Source organism: Camelus dromedarius, chromosome 15 (assembly GCF_036321535.1).
Source record: "Camelus dromedarius isolate mCamDro1 chromosome 15, mCamDro1.pat, whole genome shotgun sequence".
NCBI lineage: Eukaryota > Metazoa > Chordata > Mammalia > Artiodactyla > Camelidae > Camelus > Camelus dromedarius.
The window spans coordinates 62224218-62248081 of NC_087450.1; the positions used below are offsets into that span (position 1 = coordinate 62224218).

At 57.5% G+C, this 23864-nt stretch overlaps 1 protein-coding gene and 1 long non-coding RNA gene across 2 annotated transcripts in view; both read left to right on the forward strand.

Moving 5' to 3' along the window:
• Positions 1 to 23349, forward strand: part of EIPR1 (EARP complex and GARP complex interacting protein 1) — a 78704-nt gene extending 55355 nt beyond the window's left edge. Inside the window, exons 5-9 of the mRNA XM_010985969.3 lie at positions 6158 to 6257; positions 14920 to 15056; positions 17438 to 17605; positions 18959 to 19126; positions 21221 to 23349. Of these exons, the coding sequence (XP_010984271.2) occupies positions 6158 to 6257; positions 14920 to 15056; positions 17438 to 17605; positions 18959 to 19126; positions 21221 to 21395 (748 nt within the window). The 3' untranslated portion in view covers positions 21396 to 23349. The remainder of the gene's footprint in view (positions 1 to 6157; positions 6258 to 14919; positions 15057 to 17437; positions 17606 to 18958; positions 19127 to 21220) is intronic.
• LOC135323093 (uncharacterized) lies at positions 6269 to 11339 on the forward strand. The gene is made up of 2 exons (XR_010384320.1): positions 6269 to 8901; positions 10936 to 11339. It is a non-coding gene; the product is annotated as an uncharacterized LOC135323093 (long non-coding RNA).
• Positions 23350 to 23864: the final 515 nt, after the last annotated feature.

Here is a 23864-nt window from a genome sequence, read left to right on the forward strand (position 1 = left end):
TAACTAAGTTACCAGCGCCCAGAGTTACACGCGTGTCCGTCAGAAAGGGGTCCCAGGTGGTGCCTGCAGGAGGTCCTGTCACTTCAGGTATCTCTGTGTGTCTTGGCCACCAGGAAACCTCACATCCTCGGATCTGATCACAGTGTGCTTCTCGACTTAATGGTGCGCCTCTTAGAGCGCGCTTTTTTCACGCTTGTAGCAGTTGTGGAAAGCCGTCTCAAGTTCTGCTGTGAATTTTTGAGCAGGAAGAAATTAACCAGATTGCCAAATCTGTGTGTTTTAAGAGAGAGAGGTATAAACTGGGGAAATAATTTCTTAGGTTCTTTTTGTAAAGAATTTCAAAATTTGACTGATAATCTCTGACTTCATCACTGATGGTTTAATAGGTAAGTTTCTTAAGGTTTTCCCTTTTTCAGTGAAGTAATAAATGTGGCGAGTTTTGGAATGCCATCCAACAGGTGGTCTCAGCCCAGCACCCCTCGTGTGCTGAGGCTTGGTTTCCGCAGAGAGGGGTGGTTTCCGTCTTTAGGAGTTAGCACGGCCCGAGGGCGGACTGCCTGGCCCCCCACCTCCCTCCCGCGGGGACTGCAGGGAATGGGAGGATACGCAAATGATGGGAATTTAAGTTAGTTGTATATTGAGGTGGTTTTAGTAGTTTCTCAGTGTCCCTTGAGCGTCCTCACCGCAGGTGCCAAGATCCAGAGCCTGAGCCGTTTGTTCTGGAATCCCTTACCTGAAGATTCCTGCTGGCATGGTTCTTGTGAACTGCCTCAAAGAAGTTCAAGTTTTCTGCTTGGGTTTATTCACAGAAGCAGGCCTTCTCTGTGTTTTTCTTTCAGTGACCATGAGGGGGGCAACGTGCGTGTACGTGAGGTCTGTGCTGCCTTGGTCCCAACTTGTGAGCGCAGTTCCACGTCCGCTCACACTCACTGTCGAGCGTGATGAAGCAGAACCGTGGACGATGTTCACACGCAGAGAAGTAAACTTCCTAGTTCGGAGCAGCAAGGGCGGCAGAACTCTGGGTTCTTCCTCACATTTGTGGCCCTGGGCTTGTGGTGACGGTCCACGAGGCGAGAGGGCTTCCCCCTTCGTCGCACTCTGCATCCTCTGCCGGTCCCAGCACTGAGACCGGAGGGGTCGCTGCCTGTAAACGAGCTGCACGCGTTTTCGGACGTGCCGCCCGGGGTGGACAACAGACAAGCCTCCCTCAGCAGTCGGGCCGCGTGACGCCCAGCATCTCGTCTGCAGGCAGTTCGGCGCCTGAGGGGCTCTTGCCGTCAGCGAGGCCGCGGTGCTGGTGTGGACTGTCCAGGCTGCCCCCCAACCCCGGGAAGGTCGGAGGGCCTTGATTTGTGAAGCGTCCCGTGGACGGAAGTTGTGGGACAAGAGGCCGGTGTGTGACAGGAGCGAGGCGAGGGGCACGAAGAGCGGGAAGCCCGGGGTGAGGCAAGGGCCGCGTGCATTTCCTCTCAGGACCCACCCCCCACTTCCCGGACGTTTATCTCCACTGAGGATCGCGGCGCTGCAGGCCGCGGTCGTGACTACTCTCAGAACACACAGCCACTGAGACTTCTTCTGGGAACTCAGCAGTTGGGCAGCTGGTCTCATAGACCGGTCTCCCCGCGACACCACCGTGCACCCCGCTGCCCGGGCCCCAGGCTTTCGGGCTTGGTCACCTGGGGCCGGCGCCTGTGTGGGTCCCGGCCGCAGGCTGTCAGAATTGCGGAGGAAGGCCTCCTCACAACCCCAGTGTTTTCTGTTTTCCTGTGTCTTTGCAGTGGCAACCGTGTGTCATTCACTGTGACCTTCAGAGGTGGCAGGAGACTGTTCCCCTGATAAAGCATCCCTTAAAACTGTCACCAGTGAGCACGTGAAGCCAGGATTTCTCCTGAAGCAAATCAGCATTGCCTCTTGTGTTCTTTAATCTCTTTGTTTTCTTCTTTTTGAATTACATATATATTTTCCTTCTCCAATATAAAAAGTTAGTTCTATAAACATTTGAAATTCATTTGATTGTTTCCTCTGACAATGTGGCTGTGAAACACAAGCCTTGTCCCAGGGAGACGCGGCCACACAGAGGCAAACGGAACCGTGCTGGGGGTGATGAGGGGGACTGCAAGCCATCACGCCTTCACTTCCACTCCCGGGGCAGAGCTGGACCGGGGGACCCCTGTCTGTAAGTCAGGGGTGGGAAGGGGCCCTGCCCGGGCTGCGTCCGGAGGGAGAATATTCTCTGAAGCAGGCGGCCTCCTCCCAACGCCCTCCTGCTGTTGGATCTGGCTCTAGAATGAGCGTGCGAGCAGTTTGGGGTCTGCAGCTTGGGCTGATGCCTGTGTAGGTGTGTGCGCGTGTGCCCCCTGAGCAGAAGGAAACGAGAGGACTTGGAGCCAGTTCTCGGGGATGCCTGATGTTGGCTGGAGCCCCCTGGTCCACATCACCGATGCTCCGAACGCGCCTTGTGTGCATGCTCCTGACTCTAGGTGCCCCAGGATATCCGGCCCCCCATGTGTCCATGGATCTGACCCTCTGTAGATGCTCTAGAACATACCAGGCCTGCCATACACATGTGCAACTGACCCCTGAGTGTCTGGCGTTGTTCAGGGAGGTGGGGGGGGCGCAGGGAAGGCATTTCTCAGCTGGGGTGGAGCCCCCTGGGCAGAGTGTCCTGGCAGCAGTGGACCTGGGGGGGTGCGTGGTGGGTGGGGCGTGTGCGGGCTTGGCCTCTGAGCCCTTCTGTGACGCTATCCGACTGTCCACTATGAAATGCCTTTAACCCACGGTGTCCCCACCTGCGATGTCTCACACGGGAGGTTGCTAGGATCAGCTTTTATCTGTGGGAGGATGTAATGCAGGTTCACGGGCACTGTATTTCCTCATGAAGCTAACTCAGTTTTGCTGTTTGAATTTCTGATTTAAAACTTAGCCGCCTGAAACCTTAAGCGCGGCACTTTTGAATAACGAGTTTTCCTGATCACTGAGGTTCATCAAAGTTAAAACATCAAGGCTTTAAAAGAACCCGTATTAGATGGAAAATTTTCTAAAACCGATTTTGACCTTTACCGTTTTTAAGGCGCACTCACTCCGCTCCGCCGCGGGGCTCGCTGGCCACGGTCAGGACCGTCCTCGCGCCGGCGGGTGCGCTGTGCCGGCTCGGCCACACCAAGGGCCCGGGGGCCCGGGTCTCCCCCCGCCCCCCCCGATGGCTGTCGTGTCATCGCCTTGACGGCTTGCCCTGGCACCCCGCCCCTCCTCACCAGCGCCCCGGCCCTCACAGCCACGGTCCCCTTCTCCCGAGGACCCGGAGGCCGGCTGGGCAGTGAGTCGGGGCCGTGGGCGGGCGGCAGTAGGAGGGGTCTTGCCGGCGTGGAGCCTAATGCTTTTCCTTCTTGCTCTCGTTTCAGGGTTGCTGGCTGTCCCCCAAACCCTAGTGTGCTAATGGTTAACTAAATGCACTTTAAAGTGGTCTCATTTTTTGGAATGTGGTGTCTCCACTCTTACTGGAATTCTTTTCTCTTACCTGGAATTCATGAGCAAGTATGAATTCAGTGCCGTGGGCCCTGAATATTGCTGGTCACTGGAGAATGGAATAGGTTTTTAATAAACGGGGTCTTCTCTCCAGGAGCCTTTCATCTGGCTACGGAACCAAAGTCAGATGCTTATGGCCCAGAGGTGGTGTCCGAGGCTGGTGTGTTGCTAACGACGGCCTTTGGGGAGGACAGGGAGGGCCTGCAAGTGGGGGGGGGCCGCCATTATCTGGCATTGCACCGGCTAATTCTTACGCTGTGACGTCAGTGCCCTGGGCATCTCTGGCTTTCTGGGACTTCCGCTGAAAATCCCACGTCTGTGTGACGGCTCTCAGGTTGTCATTGTGCTGACAGTGCTGGGGAGTTCCTCCTCGTCCTGGCTCTTCTGTGTGTGTGCGCGTGTGTGTATGTGCATCTGTCTCTGTGTGACTGTGTGTGCGTGTCTGTCTGTGTGTCTGTGTGTGCGTGTCTGTGTGACTGTGTGTGCGTCTGTCTGTGTGACTGTGTGTGCGTGTGTGTCTGTGTGACTGTGTGTGTGCGTGTGCGCACTAGGGGGCAGGAGTTACAAGTGAGAGCTGGTGAGGAGCCTGTAGATGGATCTGAATTTCCTGTCCCTGTTGTAGGGTGTTAGGAGCTGCATTTGCTGTTCTCCCGAGTTCATGTGTTGAAACCCTCGTCTCCAGTGTGTTGGCCTTTGTGGGGCCTTTGGGAGGCGACGCGGTCCGGAGGGTGGAGCTCTCTCTCAGATGGTTAGTGCCCTCAGGAGAGAGACTCGGAGCTTCCCCTCTGCTCTCTCTGCTGTGAGGACAGGGAGAAGGCGACTGTCTGCAGGGCAGGCCGTGTGGAGGGTCCTCACCAGAGTCCCACCACGCTGGCACCCTGGTCTCCGACTTCTAGCCTCCAGAGTGTGAGAGATCAGCCTCTGGGGGTTAAGTCCCCATTCTGAGGTGTTCTGTCTCAGCGGCCCGAGGGGCCGAGACAGGACGTGTCCAGCACAGACAAGTGCCTACCCTCCGCCAGGACGGGGCTGCGGTGGCCCTGCACCCTCTTCCCTGTTTTGCATTTTCCTTGGCATCCATTCTCGGCTGTCTGAACTCTACGTAAGTGTCCCTGTGTGAACAGGCTGCCAAGAGAATTTCAGTCATCTTGCTCCAGAAAAGTGTCTTCAGATCAGAACTGCCAGTGTCTTCACCAAATAGGCACAACAGATTTTAGAAGCAGGTTTCTTGGCGTCTCTTCTGACCACGTGGTGTTTCAATTCTGTTTACTGGATATTGTGCATTGTTCACTGTTATTAGAAGAGCTCTTGGGCTGACAGAGGAGTCATGTACCTGTGGTCACAGAGCTATGAACTCTGTGTGTCTTAAACTATGAATGAGAAAGAAATTGTGGTCCTGAATTACACTGACGTTGTGATAAAAGTAGTAACGGCTCACTGACTGTCTTGCAAGATGGTGTCGGGGAGGTGCGCTCCGTCAGTCAGCGTTGTGTTCTGTTTGGGAAGGAAACAGCGAGGGTCTTTGTTGGCATCTTCAGTTCCTCAGGTGTCAGGGGACGCGGAGTGGGACTCTCCTGTTTATGAGCACTCGGGAGTTGCAGCCGGGAAGGCAGAAATTCCTACTTGTGATCAAACTGAGAAAGTCTTGCCCCCTTTGTCCTTTACCACGGTGGTGTGTTGTGTGTCTTCAGTTAGTTGTTCGAATGTGCTTGCACCTTTAGGATGGTTTTGGCTGCAGGTAACAGGAAACTGGCTCGCGCTGCTGAGACATTGGACAGTGCTTGGCAGCTCAGGCAGGGCACGCAGAGCTGATGGGCACCTCAGGGCTGATGCCCCCTCTCCGCCGCTCTCAGCTCTGCCTCCCAGGAGATGCTGCGAGAGACGCGGGCCTCTTTTCCCCAGTCACGCCGTCTGTCTATGTCCCTCAGACCCAGCCCCTATCGGGCCCCTTCACATCTCTGGCCAGAGTCAGTCAGCTGTCCCTTCCCCAGGGGCCGGGAGACCCTGTCTGCAGTGTCTTGTCAGCTCGGGTGTCATAATGAAAGCCCACAGCTGGGGCTTAAGCAGCAGAAATGCTGACTTCTTACAGCTCTGGAGGCTGGATGTCTGAGATCAGGGTGCTGGGAAGAGCTCTCTTCCTGACTTACAGATGCCACCTCGCACTGTGCGTTCACATGGCAGGGAAGGTGGGTATAGAAATATAGAGACAGATCACAGGTAGAGAGACAGAGATCACAGCGAGAGAGACAGAGATCACAGGGAGAGACAGAGATCACAGGGAGAGACAGAGACTGATATGCAGGACTGGGGACCTAGAGCTCGGAGAGTCTGGTGTCTGGCCGTGTGTGGGCACTGATCCCACCACGCGGCCCGCCCTCCGGCCCTCGTGGAGCCATAATCGCTTCCCAGACCCCCCCACCCCCCATGCACACACCAGGTGACTGAGAGGAGGGCTGGGTGCCTGTCCCCAGCAGGGCGTTAGCGCCGCGCAGCGTCAGGGAGAGCGCCACTGCCACCCGGGTGGTGACGAGGCCGGAGGGGCCCTGCTGGCCGGGGGAGGGTGTGTGTGAAAGCCCCAGCCTGGAGGGTGGGGTGTGGGCACCCGCCTAACGAGCTCTCCTTTCTCCTCCCGCAGTGTCGTATGGGAGCCGGCAGGGGCCGGGGGGAGAGTCATCTCGCTGGCCGACAACCATGTCCTGCTCTGGGATCTGCAGGAGAGCGGCAGCCGGGCGGCGGTGAGTGACAGGCCGCCAGCTCGGCCTCGCGTGCTGTCCCTTGGGCTTCGGCTGGTCACCGAGTACGCGGCCTGATTCATGCAGGTTTAGGATTTTGGCATTGATTGCGGGCTAATTAATGAACGCACTGAATCATCAGTCAGAGAACTGAGTGATTGTCTCTTTCAGGCAAAAGCTGTTTGGGATTTAGGCCTCAAGGCTGTGCACAAATACGACACAGAATCTGGAAGTTGACAAAACTACCCCCTTTGGCCATTAATTTATCCAAAAGAGTTAGTGAGATAGCCAAAAGTATATGCTTCTGTGTCAAGGGTTATGTCTTTTTTTTTTTAAATTGAAGCACAGTCAGTTTACAATGCTGTGTCCATCCCTGGTGTACAGCACCGTGTTTCAGTCATACATAATACACATGCTCGTTTTCATATTGTTTTCCCTTACAGGCTATTACAAGGTGCTGAATGTCGTCCCTTGTGCTGTGCAGTATAAACTTGTTGTTTATCTGTTTTATATACAGCAGTTAGTATCTGCAAATCGCAGACTCGCAGCTTATCCTTTCCCACCCTCTCCTCCCTGGCAGCCATAGGTGTGTCTTCTATGTCTATGAGTCTGTTTCTGCTTTGTAAATGAGTTCATTTGTGGGTTTTTGTTTGTTTGTTTTTTAGATTCCACATGTGAGTTTGATATCATTTGGTATTTGTTTTTCTCTGCCTGACTTACTTCACTTAGTATGATCATCCCTGGGTCCATCTGTGTTGCCGCAAATGGCAATATTTTATTTTTAATGGCTGAGTGGTATCCCACGGTGTATATATACCACAACTTCTTTATCCAGTCACCTGTTGATGGACATTTAGGCCATCTCCATGTCTTGGCTATTGTAAACAATGCTGCTATGAACATTGGGGTGCAGGTGTCATCCTGAAGTAGGGTTCCTTCTGGATATATGCCCAGGAGCGGGATTCCTGGGTCATACGGTAAGTCTATTCCTAGTCTTTTGAAGAATCTCCACACTATTTTCCACAGTGGCTGCACCAAACTGCATTCCCACCAGCAGTGTTGGAGGGTTCCCTTTTTTCCACACCCTCTCCAGCATTTATCATTTGTGGATTTTTGAATGATGGCCATTCTGTCAAGTATATGTCTTTTTAATGAATGGATTTTCAATATCTCTTTGGTTAAGATCACCTTTTAGGTAGGAGCAGTTGTCAAATGCAGATTTCCTGGTGTTGACTAGCTCGTGGAAGTACGTTGACTGTGACGTGGGGACCTTTCCCCTTGCCCCTCCCCTCCTTCACTCACTGGCAGGCAAGGTCCTGAGGTTTAGCCATCAGACGTGTCAGCTGTTCTGTACATGTGGTCCCTGGGTCACTGACCCGCACGGAGGCTGTCTCCTGTCCTGCCCTGTCAGTCACCTTCGGAGCCCCGTCCCCAAGGTTGGAGAGTAGCTCTGTCTGCAGGTCCCCGACCAGAAGGTGACGCCCCTCTTGATGGGCCTTTTCATCTCCAGGCCTGTTTAATGCTTGGCACCAACTTTCGTGGGAACCAGTTTGGCTTTCAGACATTCATCACTTTAAATACTTTGTCTTTCCTGGAATAAATATCCTACCAATTGGTATATATTTTTTCATATCTGATTCCTTAACATTTCTGCTCATAAAATGAGTTTGTTTACATGCATTCATAATTTCATTGCATTTGAATGTCAGAGCTACAACTCTAGAGAGAAAATCAAGAAATTTGAAATGATAAAGCTTGTAATGCCACGCACCCCTAGGGGCCAGACTGTGGCACGTGGTCGGGAGGGGCTGGGGGTGTCTGTGGCTTGGGCTTCGTTGGGGTATGTGAATCTCGCCTCTGTCCGTGTGTGCCTGGGGCGCCTTTAGCTCTTCTCCCCCGTGGCACCTGCAGCGCTGACAACCCCTTCGTCGCCCTCTGGTCAAGGAGATGCGTGAGTAATGGTTTATCATTATCAGCATGTGGCAGAGAATTCGGGCTTTCAAAGTCTGAAGTGACCTGTCAGGGTCTTAAAGCTGCATGGTCAGAAGGGTGTCTCACAGGCCTCAGTGTGGAGTTGAGTTGGCCTGTTTTCCTAGCACATTAATAATATTTCAGAAAAAAGATCACTATTTTTATTAAAATCCTAAAAAGTAGGACACAGCTCTGTATCCTGGAGTAGAATGCAGATTTCACCTGAACTTTCAGGCTGAAGCAGAAAACTGGAAGGAAACTGAGTGCCTCGGATTGTCCCTGCAGCCCCTGCAGGTCTGGGCTGGACACTTGTACAGCACCCCCCTCCCAGGGGACCTGCTGGGGCATCTGGCCGGAGTCCAGGGGGCCCTCTCCTGCCCCCTCCCTCAGGAGGTGTTCCTGGAAACTGCGCACTGAAGACAGAGGGAACAGCGCTTTCCTGTACAGTGCCAGGCCTCGCGGCAGGCGTGGGGCGGGCGGCTCGGCCCTGGTCCAGAGGGTGCTTGGAGCCTCTGAGCACCTGCTGCCCCACCTGGCAGGCAACCCCGGGAGGAAACGGCGGCTCCGACTGCATTAGGATTCAGCAGGCGCTTGGTGCCCCGACTCCGCCGTCCCGTCCTGTAATCAGACTGTGAGGGCGTCTTCAGACCCTCAGTCATCTCAAAATGATTTTACGGTAGGGTGATTAATCTGTAACTTATTTTCTGCAGAGACCAATTTGGTTTTCTCTCCCCCTTTTTATCTGCTGTCAGCAGTTCTGTCGATACCTCTCTGTGGTTCTGGCCGCCGTGTCTCACACCCTCCCTTCCTATCGATTTCGGCCGTCTTCACGCCCGGCTCCACGATTTTTTTTTTTTACTGTTTGAGGATATTGCCTTCTGTGGTGAATCTAATCTTACGCTCACTGCATCATTACCTTTTGCAATTAAATTGGAGGCTCTTTGCCATTTATAATCATTAGCAGAGCCCAGGGGAGGCCTGTTGGGGGAGCTCCGTGGGGTCCCGGACCCCAGTGAAGGCAGAGCAGGGCCTCCCCATTTGGGTGTGCACTCGCGCATCTCTGGGTCCTGGCAGCTTTCGCTGGCTGCAGAAATAAGCAGCTTCCCTCGAGGTGCAGGGGCGGCAGAGCCAACGGAAGATGGGAGAGGTGGCCGTGGGAACTGACTGCCCCCGCCGCTGCCTGTCCGTGCAGGAGCCCCTGGAAGATGAAGCTGGTGTCACCTGCTTGGGCACAGGGCCTGAGGGTGTTTACCCAGGGAGCATTTGTTTGGAGGAAGCCATGGGTGTTGGTCAGGGTTTCTGATCCCAGCTTTAGAAGGAACCACGGAGGAACGGGGACACATTGGCGGGAGGAACTGGCAGTGACTGGAGATCATTAAATGCCGCATGTTGCCCACTGTGCCTGGGAGCACAGGGCCTGTCTGCTGTGTGGGGACACACAGGCAGGGATGAGCCCTGGGGACCAGCGGCCCAGCTCCCCACTTCCCTGCGCTGGGACTCCTCCTTCCCTTGGCCTCCTCATCTCCAGGGAGATTTTGTCCTGTGAGGGTGGATTTGATTTTAGGAAACAGTCCAAAGTTCTTTGGAGCAAAATCTAGTAAATTAGATAGTTAACCAAGCTTTATAATGTAAAGCTGGTTAGTGGAAAACATGTTAAAACTCTGAAAACTGGTTTTCTTGTGAGACTCCTAAAGAGGCATTCTGGAATATTTCGAGCAGTGTCTGCATTGTTACCACAATAATACCCCTAAACCCACGGCGCAGAGACAGCAGGTGTCTGAATTCACGTTTCAGGGTATTTGTTTTTAAAAAAGAAGCCGTGATCTCTAAGAAAACATGGAGTATAGTAACTTACTAGGTTCCATATCTTGATATCATAGCATAATAACTGCTCATGCCTTTTGGTTTTCTAAATATTGGGGACAACTAGTACTTTTAAATTTTCCAGGTGGATCTTGGAAAAAACCTATTAGATGCAAAGTGGACTGAGGGGAGGTGTTTAGCAAGCGAGTATTTCCTGAGCTCTCAAAAGGCTTCTTTCTACGAGAAAGAGGAAGCGTGCATTTAAAAGCTGTGTGTGTGTGTGAGAGAAAGCAGGTGCTAACCCGGCAGGGCTGCGTGCTTGCCATCAGCGTTGGGTCTGGATGCCTGCGGGGCCCCGGGCTGTCCAGCCTGTGACTGAGCAGAGACGCAGCCTCCGCTCTTTGGTAGTTTCCGTCAGTTATAGTGTATGGATGGTGCCTCTAGTTTACACTTTTAGGTTTCCCTGGAATCGGCTGGGGCAGGCATGGGCCAGAGGCTAAGGGGCCGTGGGGGATCAGGGTCATGGGCACACAGAGGAGACGCTGAAGGCTGTGAGTCCAGTCCCACCCGCAGTGTGACCTTGGGCAAGGTGCTTGGCCCGTCCACGCCTCAGTGCCCACATCTGTAAAGGAGGACACTCTAACAGTGACATTACATGAAGACAGCTTCCCCTGTGGTGCCTGGTGGATGGTGATGCATGGATAGACGGGTGAAGGGATGGATGATGGATGGATGGATGGTTAGAAAGATGCGTAGAAGGATGGACATGTGGACAGATGGAGCAGCTGGAATACATGACCTCTAAAAGCGGATTATGAACGAGGGTCGGATCCTAGTGTAAAGGCAGGAGGTACAAAGGGGAGAAACCGAGGCACTGAAGAGCGATCTGTGTTTGCTTGATAATTAGGTTACTCTCCCTGCAGTCGGCAAGTGATGATCACGGCTCACACAGGAAGGGCGCAGTGAGCTGATTGCTGCAGGGCTTCCGGTGCTCCAAGCCTTCATTATTCTTCATAAAAGATTTCCTCCCTCTCCAACGAAGCAGCTGTAATGAGATCTCTCCCCCGTGCATTACTGGTGTCTCATTGCTGTGACGGAAATACTGCTGCATTCTCATCCATCTTGGTCAGAAGCCTTGCGTCTGCCCTCACCGCCTTTCCTGTTCCAGTCTGGAGCGAAGGTCAAGCCCGCAGCTGTGGAGGTCTCCACAGGGAGAGGCTAGGCTTCGGTGCAGCCAAGGGGAAAAAACCTTTTAATTCTGCTCTTCCTACAAATAGAGTCCTGTTTGAAATAAACTAAAAATAATTTGCAGATGACCTCAAGTTCCTCACCAATGCTGGCACCTAATGCCTCGTGGCATTTTCTAAACACAGGCGGACTCAGGTTTCTAGGAGACAGCTCTCAGAACCACCCCGCGTCATCTCTGTGAATCCTGGAACACTTCTCGGGGGCAGAGTCCTTGACGGGGTGTGGGAGCCCGCCAGCTGTGCTGGGTCTGTGGGTCGGTGTGGGTCGTTGTGGGCCGCCTGCCACCATGACCCTGACTTCATGGGGCGGGGGTGACCAGACCCTTCCTTCCACATCCTGAAGGCAGTGATGGGCCTTGAGGGGGCCTGCTGAGTCCCACCACCACTGTGTCAGTTCTGACGGACCCACCTGTGCCCCAGAAGACCGCACATCCTGCCCCTTCCGCCCTTGTCCCTGAAGGTGGAGCAGAGCACCAGGCATTGTCTTGGGTTTTTAGGAGTGTTTACTCCTCATAGCCTTAGGGGGCAGATCTTCTTTATCTTATCAGTGAGACACAGGAGAGAAAGCCAGACTGCAAAGAGGGGAAGGGGCCTGTCAGGTGGCTCGTGGGGAAGCAGGGCGGGGCCCCAGCCCCTGTTCAAAGGTGGGGCTGGGATTCCGGCTTGGGAGAGGCCAGGGGCATTCCCAAAGGGACATCACGGGCGTGTCAGTTTGGCTGCAGGACACAGGAAGTGACTTACAGAGTGAGGAGGTTTTATTATCTGAGGTAATGAGAAATGTGGCAAGAGAGCCATTCGGGGGTTGGTTAACTCAGTGACTCTGCAGCATGGAGGACCCAGCAACTCTGCATGCTCCGCTCTGCCATGTCCACGTGTCATTGCTATCTCCCTTCATGACAGCAAGGTGACTGCAGTGGTTCCAGCCATCACATCCAGGTTCCCACATCAGCACAGAGAGAGCAGATTTCTTCCCTGCGTCTCCCTTGCTTTGTAAGGAAAGCCTTTCCTAGAAGTCCTTCTGTCCCCTTTCCAGGCATGACCATATGTCCAGGCCTAAACCAGTCATTGGCGAGGGGATCACGTCTGTCAGGCTTCACTCTGGGTGGCCTCTCAGTCCCTTGGGTGGGAAGGGCTTCTGGTGCAGAGCATGGGGCTATGCAGGGTCTGAGGGGGACCCGGGGCTTAGGCGGTGGTTGCGGCTGCTGTGCAAGCAGACCTCTGTGTCCCGGCAGCTCAGGCCCGGGCACGCAGGAGGACTAGCCTGTGTGGATGCTTCACATCCCTTACGCTTGTCCCCCTCGGGGGTGAGTCTGAGGGTCAGCCTGGTCTTTGGTGGGGTGCCAAGCTCGCGTTCTGTGAGTGGCCGTGAGGGTGCTGGTCCAGAGTGGGGAGAGGTGGGGACAGAGTGAGGCGGGGGAAGGTGTGTGAGTCCCCAGGGTCACCCTCTCTGCTGAGCTGGTTCAGGCCCAGTTCTACCCAGGGGTCCGAGTGTCCTCCAGTCCTGGCAGGAGTGCCCAGGCCTGGCCGCCAGGAAGCCCACTTTCTGTCCCGCGGCCACTCTGCCCATCCTGACATTTCATCTGGCCTCTGCCTCTTCTGCCACCGTGGCTCTGGCCTCGCCCGGGTTCCAGGCGGCACATGTCCCCTCCCGGCATCCTCCACGGGCAGGGCGCTGCTGGCCCCCTGCCCCGTGGGCTCTCCGTGGCCACCGGGAGCTCCCAGCGGACGTGTCTGCCTGGTGCAGGCCCTGCCCCCCGTGGCTGTGCTCGGTTCCTGTGGGGGGGGGGCTCCTTCTCCAGATGTGCTCCCCGTGTTCCAGTTCCACCTCTGCCCTCGCCCCCGCCCCCTGACCCAGGCACGCCCGGGGCCTTTGCCTTTCTTCCCACTTTGTGTGCGCGTGGTCACCTGTCTCCTTCTGTCACCGCCGTGCCTGGCAGTGTCCCCCACAGCTAGGAACATAACATGTACTTCCCACCGGGGACAGAAATAACCCTTTGACTTTGTGTGGTCAGAGGCTAGTCAGTGGCACTTGGTCTGTGTAATGGCAGGGCAGGCGCGCTAACTGGGGTCTTACAAAGCAGGGGCCCCGCTCTCCCAGGGAGACGTGCTCTGTCTTCCTGCCGCCTGGTGGGGTGGAGAGGGCGGGGTGGGCGGCGTGGGCAGGGGCTAGCCCACTGGAGCTGGGCGGGGGCACCCGGAGGGCTCCCCATCGCCCAGGGAGGCGCATGGTACCAGCCTCGGCATCCCGCCGGGGAGCCTGGTCCGCATGTCTCCTCAGAGATGGCGACGTTCTCCTGACTCTGCGGCGCGGGGCGCTGCTGTCCTCTGCGCAGCGCTCACCTGCACAGACACCCTGCCGTCCTCCCTCTCACTGGCTCCAGGCCTTTGGTCCTCCTGGGAGGGACATGTGCAGTCAGCCAGGAGCTCGGCCGTTCCGTGAGGTGCTGACATGAGGCCTGGCACCTGCGAGATGTGCAGAGTCACTCAGGTGGGAACATGGATTTTTTTGAGAGAAAAATTTTCTGGGCCAAGTGGAGACACGAAACTGTCCAGAGAAGAGGTGAAATGCTTCTGTGGGGCTGGTCAGTGTGTCCTGGCTGGGTGGCCTCTGCTGCAGTGGTCACTAGAATAAATGGGGCTCATGCTCGGAAGTCGTGTCTAAAAATGTCCCCGCCATCATCCTTCTTAGCTGGGCCAGCCTCCCTGGAGAGGGAGCCCATGTTTTCCCCACGTTTCCAATCGAAGCCCCGTGCACTGACTGCCGGTTCCCTGGGGCCACCTGGCCCATCAGTCTGGAGTCTGGGCGCCTGCCCTGCCCTCGCTCTGCGGGGCCCCAAAGAAGCACTGCAGTGGGGCCTCCAGACGCTCCCGCCCTGGTGACTCCCTCGGGCCTCTGTCTAGAGCTGGCCCCCAGACCCCTCTCGGAGGGTCTGCAGAGCGAGGCTGGGGTTTAGGGTGACGTGGAGTGAGTGATGGTGGCCTGTGTGACCTTGGGCCACAGATGCAGCCCGGAGCTCTCCAACCTTCAAAAGTCACCATGTGGATAGATATCCAGCCTCCAAATGGAAGCAATGACGTAGCCAGTGTGATTTTGTGCAGACCCCAGGTGGCAGGTGGGAGGGCAGTGTGGAGACGAGGCCGGGGCCCTGTGCCAGGGGCCCGAGGTCTCCATCACTACCTGCCGAGGTCTGGTCAACCCCGAGTTCAGGGCTCAGGGTGCTCGGGCACTGGGGAGGGCATGCCCGAGCGGCTGTCTGGCTGGGCTGCGGCTGTGTATGTACCCTCCTCCAGCTGGAGTGACCGTGCGGCCCTGCCCGCCCCGCCTGTGTCTTTGGGGGAAGCCAGGGTTCGAGGTTTTCCACATGTGAGCAGATTATTGCTAATCACACACTTGAAAGTCTCGTTTGATAGAGGGAATATTAATATGCTTTCTATTTTTTGCTGCGTTCAGTTTTATAGGTTTTTCCAAATAAGTTTCAAACATTCTTGCCTTTTAAGGGAAGGAAACAGTCAGAGCTTCCTAATTATTTTCAATAATTATTTCAATGACACCCTGTGCTGGAGGACATCCTCTGAAATTTCCTGAATAGAATTCAAATTACTTTTCTTTTCTTCTTCCTTTGAAACCATTGCCAAATTCGCAGCTGGCCAGTTCAGCATCCCTGGAAGGGAAGGGACAGCTGAAATTCACGACGGGACGGTGGAGCCCGCATCACAACTGCACGCAGGTGGCCACGGCGAATGACACAGCCGTCCGAGGGTGGGACACGCGGACCATGAGGTCAGTGCCAGGCCCAACCAGGACACGCCCTACGCCTCCCACCTTCCTGCCTCCCCTTGGTCTACAAGGGCGCAGTTCTGAGTCTGACATATCTGGGGCCACGTGGCCCGTCTGTGCAGGTCTTATCTCTGGCAAGTCATGCACTTTGTCTTATTTCTGCTCCCCAGCTGGACCCAGCTATGGGTCCGTCCCCCCTCCCTGGGGTCTCATTCCTCTGGGAGCACCGCCCCCCCAACCCCGGCAGCCCTCTGCAGTGGGAGTCAAGGTCAGGCCAGCCTGGCAGCTCAGGACTGAGATGTGACCTTGGTCTCTCGCGCCCTGTGGCTAGTGACCGCCAGATGAGGGCTGCCGTCCCTGTTAAGCATGTGGCGCTGTCTTTGGCCACCTCTCTGCCTTCCAGACACACGCCGTGGGGTAATCATAGTCTGTCACTTAAGCCATTATACACAACAGCCAGCACTCCTAATGGGACACGTAAGAGCAGGTTTTCTCTGCCAGGTGTGGCGTTGACAAGCAACGGGGTGGCGGTGTGCACAGTGTTGTCATGGCAACAGGGGCCAGCAATCTTTTTTAAGATACAGCTTATCCCCTCAGCACACCATAATTTATCACTAAGCTGCAAAGAGGGATGTCGTGAAATAACTCGTGTTACCTTCCAGGGCGGGGATGGCGCTAAATCTCGGCCTGCAGCCCTCTGAGAACGCAGGGGTGATCGGTAGCTGGCGCGTGTGCGGGTTTGTTCAGCAGCGTGTCGGAAGCTGAAAGCCCCGGGCTTAGACCCGAGGAGTGTCTGGGCTGCGTCCATTCCTCCAGGGCTGCGGCCACCTTGTCCTGTTTTCATCGTCCTTTGAAGGATGTGAAGATTTCAATGTCTGGCCAAGGACCTTGAAGACTGATGGCACAGACCCCAAAACCCAGGGGCCCAACGGGGCTCTTGCCCACCTCCCCGGGGTGATGGGCGCAGCCTGGCTCTCCTCAGCGCGCTCAGGTCTCCACGTGGCGGGATGCTGTCCAGGCCGCTTCTGAGCTGCGTGCTCGTGTGTTCAGACTGCTGCCCCAGAGCCCGCGGCCAACCCCCGTCATGCTCCCTGCACGTGCGACTGGCCCCCAGCCCCCAGGACCTTGCCAGGCTTGATTTTATTTAATTCTCTGTTTCACTTGGAAGAGCTCTAGTTTTGGGTATATTATTTTAGGAAAAAATATTAGGATATTGGAAAAGTGCAGGGTATAAAAACCGGTTCAAGATTTCAAAGTGGTTTTGGGTCAGAAAAGCCAGCGTGGGAGGAAAGATGAAAAGGACTGAGGGCATCTGCTGAGAGAGTGGGGAGCGGGGCCTCGGGGTGGGCGTGGGAGGTGAGCTGCTGCCTTCGTCCACCGTCCCCTCGGGGCCACGAGGAGTGGAGATGCAGTGACGGCGGGAGAGGTGAAGTCACACGTGAGGGGGTACATGGAGGGCCCGAGCAGACGGGGCGTCACACGGGGCCGGACCATGGCCCCACCCAGCGGGGGCCCTCATCCCGTCCTGCCTGGGATGCAGGCCTTTTGTCCCAAGCCCCTGTCCCACCTCAGGATGCCCTGCTCCTCTGGTTTGGGTTGGTGATGTCAGAAGGGGCCATCGTACCAGGCGGAATGTTCTGACTTCACGCCCTGTGAGGAGCAGCCTGGAGGGGTGGGTGTGGGGCTTCAGCTAGGTCTGTGCGTTCGTGTGTGCCCGTGTGCCTTTGTGCTTGTGTGCGTGCGCCCCAGTGCACACCTGTGTGGGTGTACACATGCATGCACGCATGCACGCAGATGGGTGTGCACAGCACACCCTGAACAGCCGTGTGCCCCCTGCCCCTCCCGTGTTGCCCTGGACCGCGGAGCAGGTGCCTCCAGGCTTGGCGCCCAGGGTGATGTGAGTGTTGAGGGCCTGGCCTCGCTGTAGCAGCGCTGTCTCCTTCAGTGTTCCGTAGTTTTTCCAGCTTTTCCTTCCTTTTCTGTCTGTCTCCCACCACCAGCACCACTGTATTCCGCTTTCCACACCCTCCTCTTTCCTTCTCTCATCTCACGGCTCCTCCCACACAGGGTCAGGTGGCCTGTCTGAAAGTCCGCCTGCCTCTTTGTGGCGCTGCTTCCTTCTGTTCACTCTCACCCTCAAGGCACCAGCTCACACCTTTGGGAGCCGCAATCCAGACTCCTTTCTGCAGCCCCCCCCTCTGAGGGAGTGTCGAGGGGGCGCCAGACCCCTGGTACCTGCAGCCTCGTCAAGCTGGAGCCCCCAGCCTGGCGCCTACACTCGGGCACAGGCGGGGGGCTGGTGCTGGACGGGGTCCGGGCAACAGGTGCGGGGCAGTCGGTGGCTGTTCCTGGCCTGCTTCTCACCTGCACCCCTCCTGCTGCAGCCAGATCTACTGCATCGAGAACGCGCATGGCCAGCTGGTGCGGGACCTGGACTTCAACCCCAATAAGCAGTACTACCTGGCCAGCTGCGGGGATGACTGCAGGGTGAAATTCTGGGACACCCGAAACGTCTCCGAGCCCGTGAAGATGCTGGAGGAGCACTCCCACTGGTGCGGGCTCCTCGCGGGCTGGCGGGCGGCGGGGGGGAGAATGCAGTTTATTTTGTGTAATTGCCTTACCGCTGGGAAAGGCCCAAACCAGCTCAGTTTGTGCGGCTGTGAATCATTTAATCAACCCAGTTTTATTTTTCCTAAAGAAACACTAACTCCAAAGTGGAATGTTTGTGATTTGGAAATGTAGGAAAAGAAGAAAAATATTAGATTTTGTTTCCTCTTAAAATAGTGCCAGTTCAAATATGCAAAAATCACCATGCCCAGATGTTCACGTGGTATTGTTTGCCGCGCAGGGAGGCTGGAAACCGCCCAGGTGCCCATCAGTAGGGATTGGCTGTCAGCACGGCGACGTCCACGCACGGGGGTGGAGTGGGGGGATGGTGCTGCTGGCAGAGCGACGACTGCTATGTTCACGGACACGGAGAGTGTCCAGGAGCTGTCCTTCTCCGCAGAACATTCTTCTCCTGTTTATACCATCAGCTGGGTCATTTTTGCTACGTAGGTGACAGAGACCCAGTAGAAGAGTACGCAGTGGGGGTGGTTTCATTTAGATGAAGCATGAGCGCGTGCACGCTTGTGTGTGTGTGTGTGTGTGTGTGTGTGCTGGTGTGTGTACATCTGTGTGCACCCATGCTTGTTTGTGCGTGCTTGTGTATGTTCACTTGTCTGTGTGCTTCTGTGTGTGTGTATGTGTTGCATGTGTGTGCTTGTGTCCATGCTGGTGTACGTGTGTGTGCTTGTGTTTGCTTGTATATGTGTGCATTTGTGTGTGTGTACTTTTGTGTGCATATGTGTGTGCTTGTGTGGGCGTGTGCATGCTTGTGTGTGTGTGCGCGTGCGTGCGTGCTTGCATGTGTGTTTAAAAACCAGAATGTTCGCGGACAGCTGGGACAAATCCCGTAGCGGCTGCCGTCCAAGGAGAAGCTCCCGCCCCCGGCCCCGGGCCCGCAGCACGTGGCCCGGCAGGCGGCCCAGCTCCCCGAGCCCGGGCCTGTGGGTCAGAAGGACGCTAGTCCTAGTGGCCCGACCCAGAGAACAGCCCTGCGCCTGAGGCGGCTGCTGTGGGAAGCTGCCCTGGGCTTGGCTTAGTGTCACAGGTTTTCCCTAACCCGCATTTGCTTCGTGGGCAGTTTCCACGTACAGAAGTGTGGAATACTGAGCAGTAAGCCTCCCTCCCCCAGGGCACCTGCTGCCGTTTGGCCTCATCTCTGTTAGCTGAGACTTAAAATGTTTTAGGGACATGCACGAGCCTGTCCCCGCTGGACATGGGCCGGTGTCGGACCGCGCGGTCGGGACCCCGGCCTCGCCGTCCAGCAGGGCGGCTGGCGCTAGTCCCCTCTCCCGCCCCAGGGTGTGGAGCGTCCGCTACAACCACTCGCACGACCAGCTGGTCCTCACGGGCAGCAGTGACAGCAGGGTCGTCCTCTCCAACATGGTGTCCATCTCCTCCGAGCCCTTCGGCCAACTGGCGGACGACGACGACCTGAGTGACCAGGAGGAGCGCCGGCCAGAGGAGAAGTAAGAGCTCCCGGGCAGGGGTGGGGTGGCGCTGCCTCATCTTCTCAGGGGCCACCCGCGTTCGCGCGGCAGGAGGGACGTGGGTCAGCGGGCTCGCACCCGAGACGCAGGGCTGGAGCGGGGCTGGGCCAGCAGCGTTGGCTGGCATGGTCTCCGAAGTGCGTGTCCGTGCGACATCTGTCCACTTCTGAAACGGCACCCGGGGGCCGTGAAGACCTGCCTGGCCTCTGACCCTCGATGTGACAGGTGCCACCCCGTGACCCCCATGCCCTGCAGCAGCAGCTGCTGAGGGCGCCCTCCTCGCATCCTGGGTCTGGGTGTGGACCGTCTGCCCCACAGGCCGAACCCGGTCCATGCCCCTCCTGTCCCCGTCTTGTCCCCCAGTCACCCGACAGCGCAGGGAACCAAAACTGCCTGTTCTCACAGCCGCACCCTCTTGCTGTATTTTCCAAAAACTTTCCTACGCGCTGTTTTCCAGTCCTAATTGCACCTGCTCAGGGGCTCTCACTTCAAATTCAGGCTCGTGCCCCCGAGACACGGGGGTCCCGGGCTTCGGGGCTTACGAGGTGCACTCCTGGCCAGTGCAGAGCAGGCCGCCCTGGCCCCGGGGCTCTGGCTGGGCTCCCGGCTGGGGCCGAGCAGGGCAGCGCAGGGGCCCATGTCCCTGTCGGCAGTGCGGGGGTGACGGGGCACCTCTCGTTTCTCGGGTTGACGCATGTTCGTGGTTGGGCTGCGTCCTCCATGGTGAGTGCGCGGGACTCAGACGCTCCGTCAGGGGAGGAGGTTGCGGAGTAAGACCCCGCTGAGCTGAGCAGTGTGAGCCCGGAGGAGGCGCAGGAGGGGCTTGTCGTCTGCTCCGAGACTCTTCACGCGGTCCCGTTGTCTGAGTCCTCCTCTGCCTCCCCGAGCTTAGCCTGAAATTCCTGCATGAGGACCCGGTTTGGGGCCTTCCGCACGGTGACAGTCTGCCCCCCTCTCTTGACACAGTTCTTTTTCTGCTCAGACACTTGGAAACGAGCTATTGAGACACAGTGGCAGTGGTTTCAGTCCAGCGACCTGGCGCGTGTGGCCAGCTGCACTGTGCGCGTGGCCAAGCAGGGGCCGCATCCCGTCTGTACTGGGGACGGAGCTGGTGGCCCCTTCGTCAGCCCCGTGTGACTCAGGCATCCTGCCTCCACACAGGGCTTCAGAGAAGCTCGTTAGGAAGGAAGGAACGGGTGGCTGGCAGCGTGCCGGGCGGTGGCACCGGCACATGGTGCCTGCACAGCTTCCTGCTGCTCCGGGGGTTTGTTCATAAATTCAGGAGACTGGGCTTCTGCAAGAGGACTTGCTTGAGGTGTTGGCACCAGAGCCCCACTGGCCATTGGCAGGTCGTCTTCCCGGGAGGGCCAGGCCATGGGCTGCATGTGGGTGGGCGCTCAGAGCTGAAGGCCAGCCAGGCCCGTGGGTGGCACGTCTCAGGGAGAAGATCACCTTCCTGGAAGAGCCCAAGTGTGCCGAGAGCACCCTGAGCAGAGCTGTCTGTGAAATGGGAAGGAACGTGCCTAGGAGGTCCCCGCCGGGCTGAGCAGTGGCCCTGCTCACAGAAAGCCTGTGGTCTCTGGGCAGCCCAGGCAGGTGAGGCCAGGTGTCTAGGGAGGGGCCCCAAGACTCCTGTTTGAAGGGGGTGATGGGGAAAGTCACAGCCCAGGCCGGGACCTGCTGGCCCTTCCCACCGGCTCGCGGGACATCCTTGCCCTGGCCAGCTCTGCACCCGTTCCTGGGCGGGGCTTCTCGTGTCCCCCGGGGCTGCACCAGCCAGCCCCCAGGTCCACCTGCCAGACATCATGGGAGCGTCGGGCTGCTCCCCACTCAACCCCGTGAACATTCCAGACACTGTCCTGGCCCCCAGACGGCCCGCTCCAGAGCCCAGGAGCCAGGTGTGTCAGGCAGCCCAGGTCTCTCCAGGGTCCCCGAGGGCCCTCGGCCGGGATGGCTCGAGCTCCTGCAGGGGCGGCTCCTGGGACCCGTCCCGTCTCGCAGGTGCGAAGACCAGGCCCCGGCCACCCCAGAGCAGGATGCCCGCCTGGCTCACGTGTCTCTGGTGCCTTGCAGGAGCCAGGAGCCCCCACAGGACAGCGTCATCGCCACATACGAGGAGCACGAGGACAGCGTGTACGCCGTGGACTGGTCCTCAGCCGACCCCTGGCTGTTCGCCTCCCTGAGCTACGACGGGCGGCTGGTCATCAACAGGGTGCCCCGGGCCCTGAAATACCACATCCTGCTCTGACCGCACGCCCCCACCCCCCCGGCGGGAGAGCCCGCCTCGCCTCCCTTGGACGGTGCGGGTGCTTGTAAACAGTGAGGGGGCTCCTGCCTGCTGCCAGCGGCACCCGGAGTCTCCCCTCACTGAGGACAGAGATGCCCCAACCCGAGCGGGGACCCGACCCCGCGCTGCGTGGCCTGGTGCCCCCCTGGCCACCGCTGGCTCGCCGCCCGCTTTCTGTTCTCTGAGGACGTTGCGAGCCTCACTTTAGTTTGTTTCTGCACCGTTGGCCGGTCTCCCAAGAATAAACATGAATGAAGCAAGCAGGCCGTGCTGCCTGGGCCCCGGCTCGTCCTCTCTGGAGCTCTGCCCCTGGTGTGGCCTCATCGCCTGGGGCCTGTTCATACTCTCCGTCCAGGCCCAGAAGAAGGCAGAGGGGCCTCCCACGCTGCGTCCTGGCGCTGACCAGCCTGAGCTCAGACTGTGGCCTGGGGGAGTCCTGACACTGTTTGTGACCAGGGGTCCCCTGCGCCGTTCCCCACAGGGTCTCACTGATGGCATCCTTGTCACCCCGACGTCACGCACATGCTCCGGGGCCACCCCCAGCTTACCTGTTGAAACCCCGAATTGCCGGGTCAGCCCCACCCCCAGGTGACCCCAAAACTCTGAGCCCAGGACCCTTGCCGGCTCCTCCTCCTGTGAGTCCAGGGTGTGTTCTGGCCGCGGCCTCCCGGGCGTCCCACCTGTTCTGAGAGGGAAAGACTGTCCCCAGGCGGCTGTCAGGCTTGGGCCTTGTTCACGACAGGCTTCAATCTAAAAATGGACTCGTTCTAAGTGCGGAAGCCGGCTGGCCCCACCCTGTCTGTGCGGTGTTTCCTGACTCTGCTGTGAGCCCGGAGGGGCACGTCTGGGTTTTGTTTCTTCTCTTTTGGGTGAGAGTTTGTAGGGCAGGTGGGGGCTGTGGGGGTGGGCGGACAGGGGTCCTGTTCCAGGTGCGACCTGCCCGTGAGGAATGGGCAGCCGCTCTGAGGAAGCCCCCCCCACCCCAGTTCATGTCACTTGGGAGAAGACTGTTAACAGGAGTTAGTTGAGGCCTCCTGTGTGGCAGGCGCTGGGAGAGCTGCAGGTGCCGCGGGGAATGAGGCAAAGATCTGCGCTTACGTGGGGTCTGCCACCCTGCCGGCCACCCTGCCGGCCAGGGGCTTGTGGTCTGTTGTCTGAACACAGGCTGGATGCCCGGTCAAGTGCAGAGCAGGGCTGCGGGGAGCCGTGGGGAGCAGGAGCGGGGGCCTCGCAGGGCAGCGATGTGGTGCAGACACCCAGGTTTGGGGATGGGGCTGACCGTGTGGGCGCACCACGGGAGGGCCCAGCAAGGGGACGGTGTGCGCAGGCCCTGAGGTGGGGTGGCCCGGCCCGGCCAGGACGCAGCAGGCTGGTGGGACCGCAGGGCTTGGCCCTGAGGACCTGCCCTTCCTGTGATGAAGCCGCTGAGCGGGGCTGGGGCTGGGACAGGGGCTGGGGCCGGGGCAGGGGGCTGGAAATCACGGTGGATGCCTGGTGCCTCTGCTTTTGCTCTGTGTGTTTCTGTGTGAAGTCGGTGAATTTTAACACATGTACCAAGTCACATAACCACCAGCGCAGTCTACAGGCAGAGCAGCTGTTCATGACCCAAAACTGCCTCTGCTGCCCTGGGGGCCTCCGCCTCCCCCAGCCGCAGCCCCGGGAGCCCTCAGTCCGTCTGTCTTTCTGAGGGTGTCCTACAAATGACTCGGGTGGTGCCTGATTCTCTGAGACTGGCTTTCACTCAGCACAGCACCTGTCAGCTCTCCAGGCTGCTGTGTGTATGGTCTTTGTTCCTTTGTATCGTACGCTGTTGGAGTCCTCTGGGCGCACCGACCACGGTTTGCTTATCTGTCCACCGTAAAAGGCCAGTGTGTTGTTTCCAGTTTTGGGTGATTATGAACAGAGCTGCTGTAAATCTTCGTGTGTCGGTATTTGTGTAAACAGAAATGTTCATTTTCTAGGGCAGAGGTTGGCCTCCTATACCTGTGGGCCACGTGCCAAATCCCTGCCACCATCACCAAGGCACGCAGAGGGCGCCCTTTGTGTTTGCTTAGTTAACTGCGCTGAACTTCCCAGAGTGGCTCCCTGACTCCTCTCACACGACTCCCTCCCCGCGGCACCTGCCCTTGGGAGTGAATGCTAATGGTGCAGTGTGCTCTCGTGCTCGAGCGCACGCGCGCGCGCTCTCTCTCTCTCTCTCTCTCTCTCTCTCTCTCTCCCCCTCTCCCTCTCTCCCTCTCTCCCTCTCTCTCTCTCTCTTTCTCTCTTTCTCTTTCTCTCTCCCTCCCTCTCCCAACCCCTCTCTCGCACTGAAGTGTGTCCCCACCATGGGGGCCCGAAACCTGTTCCCTATTCACTGCTGTCCCTTAGCACATGGTTCAGGGCCTGGTGCACGGGTACTCCAAGGCTGATGGGTGGATGGGTGGACAG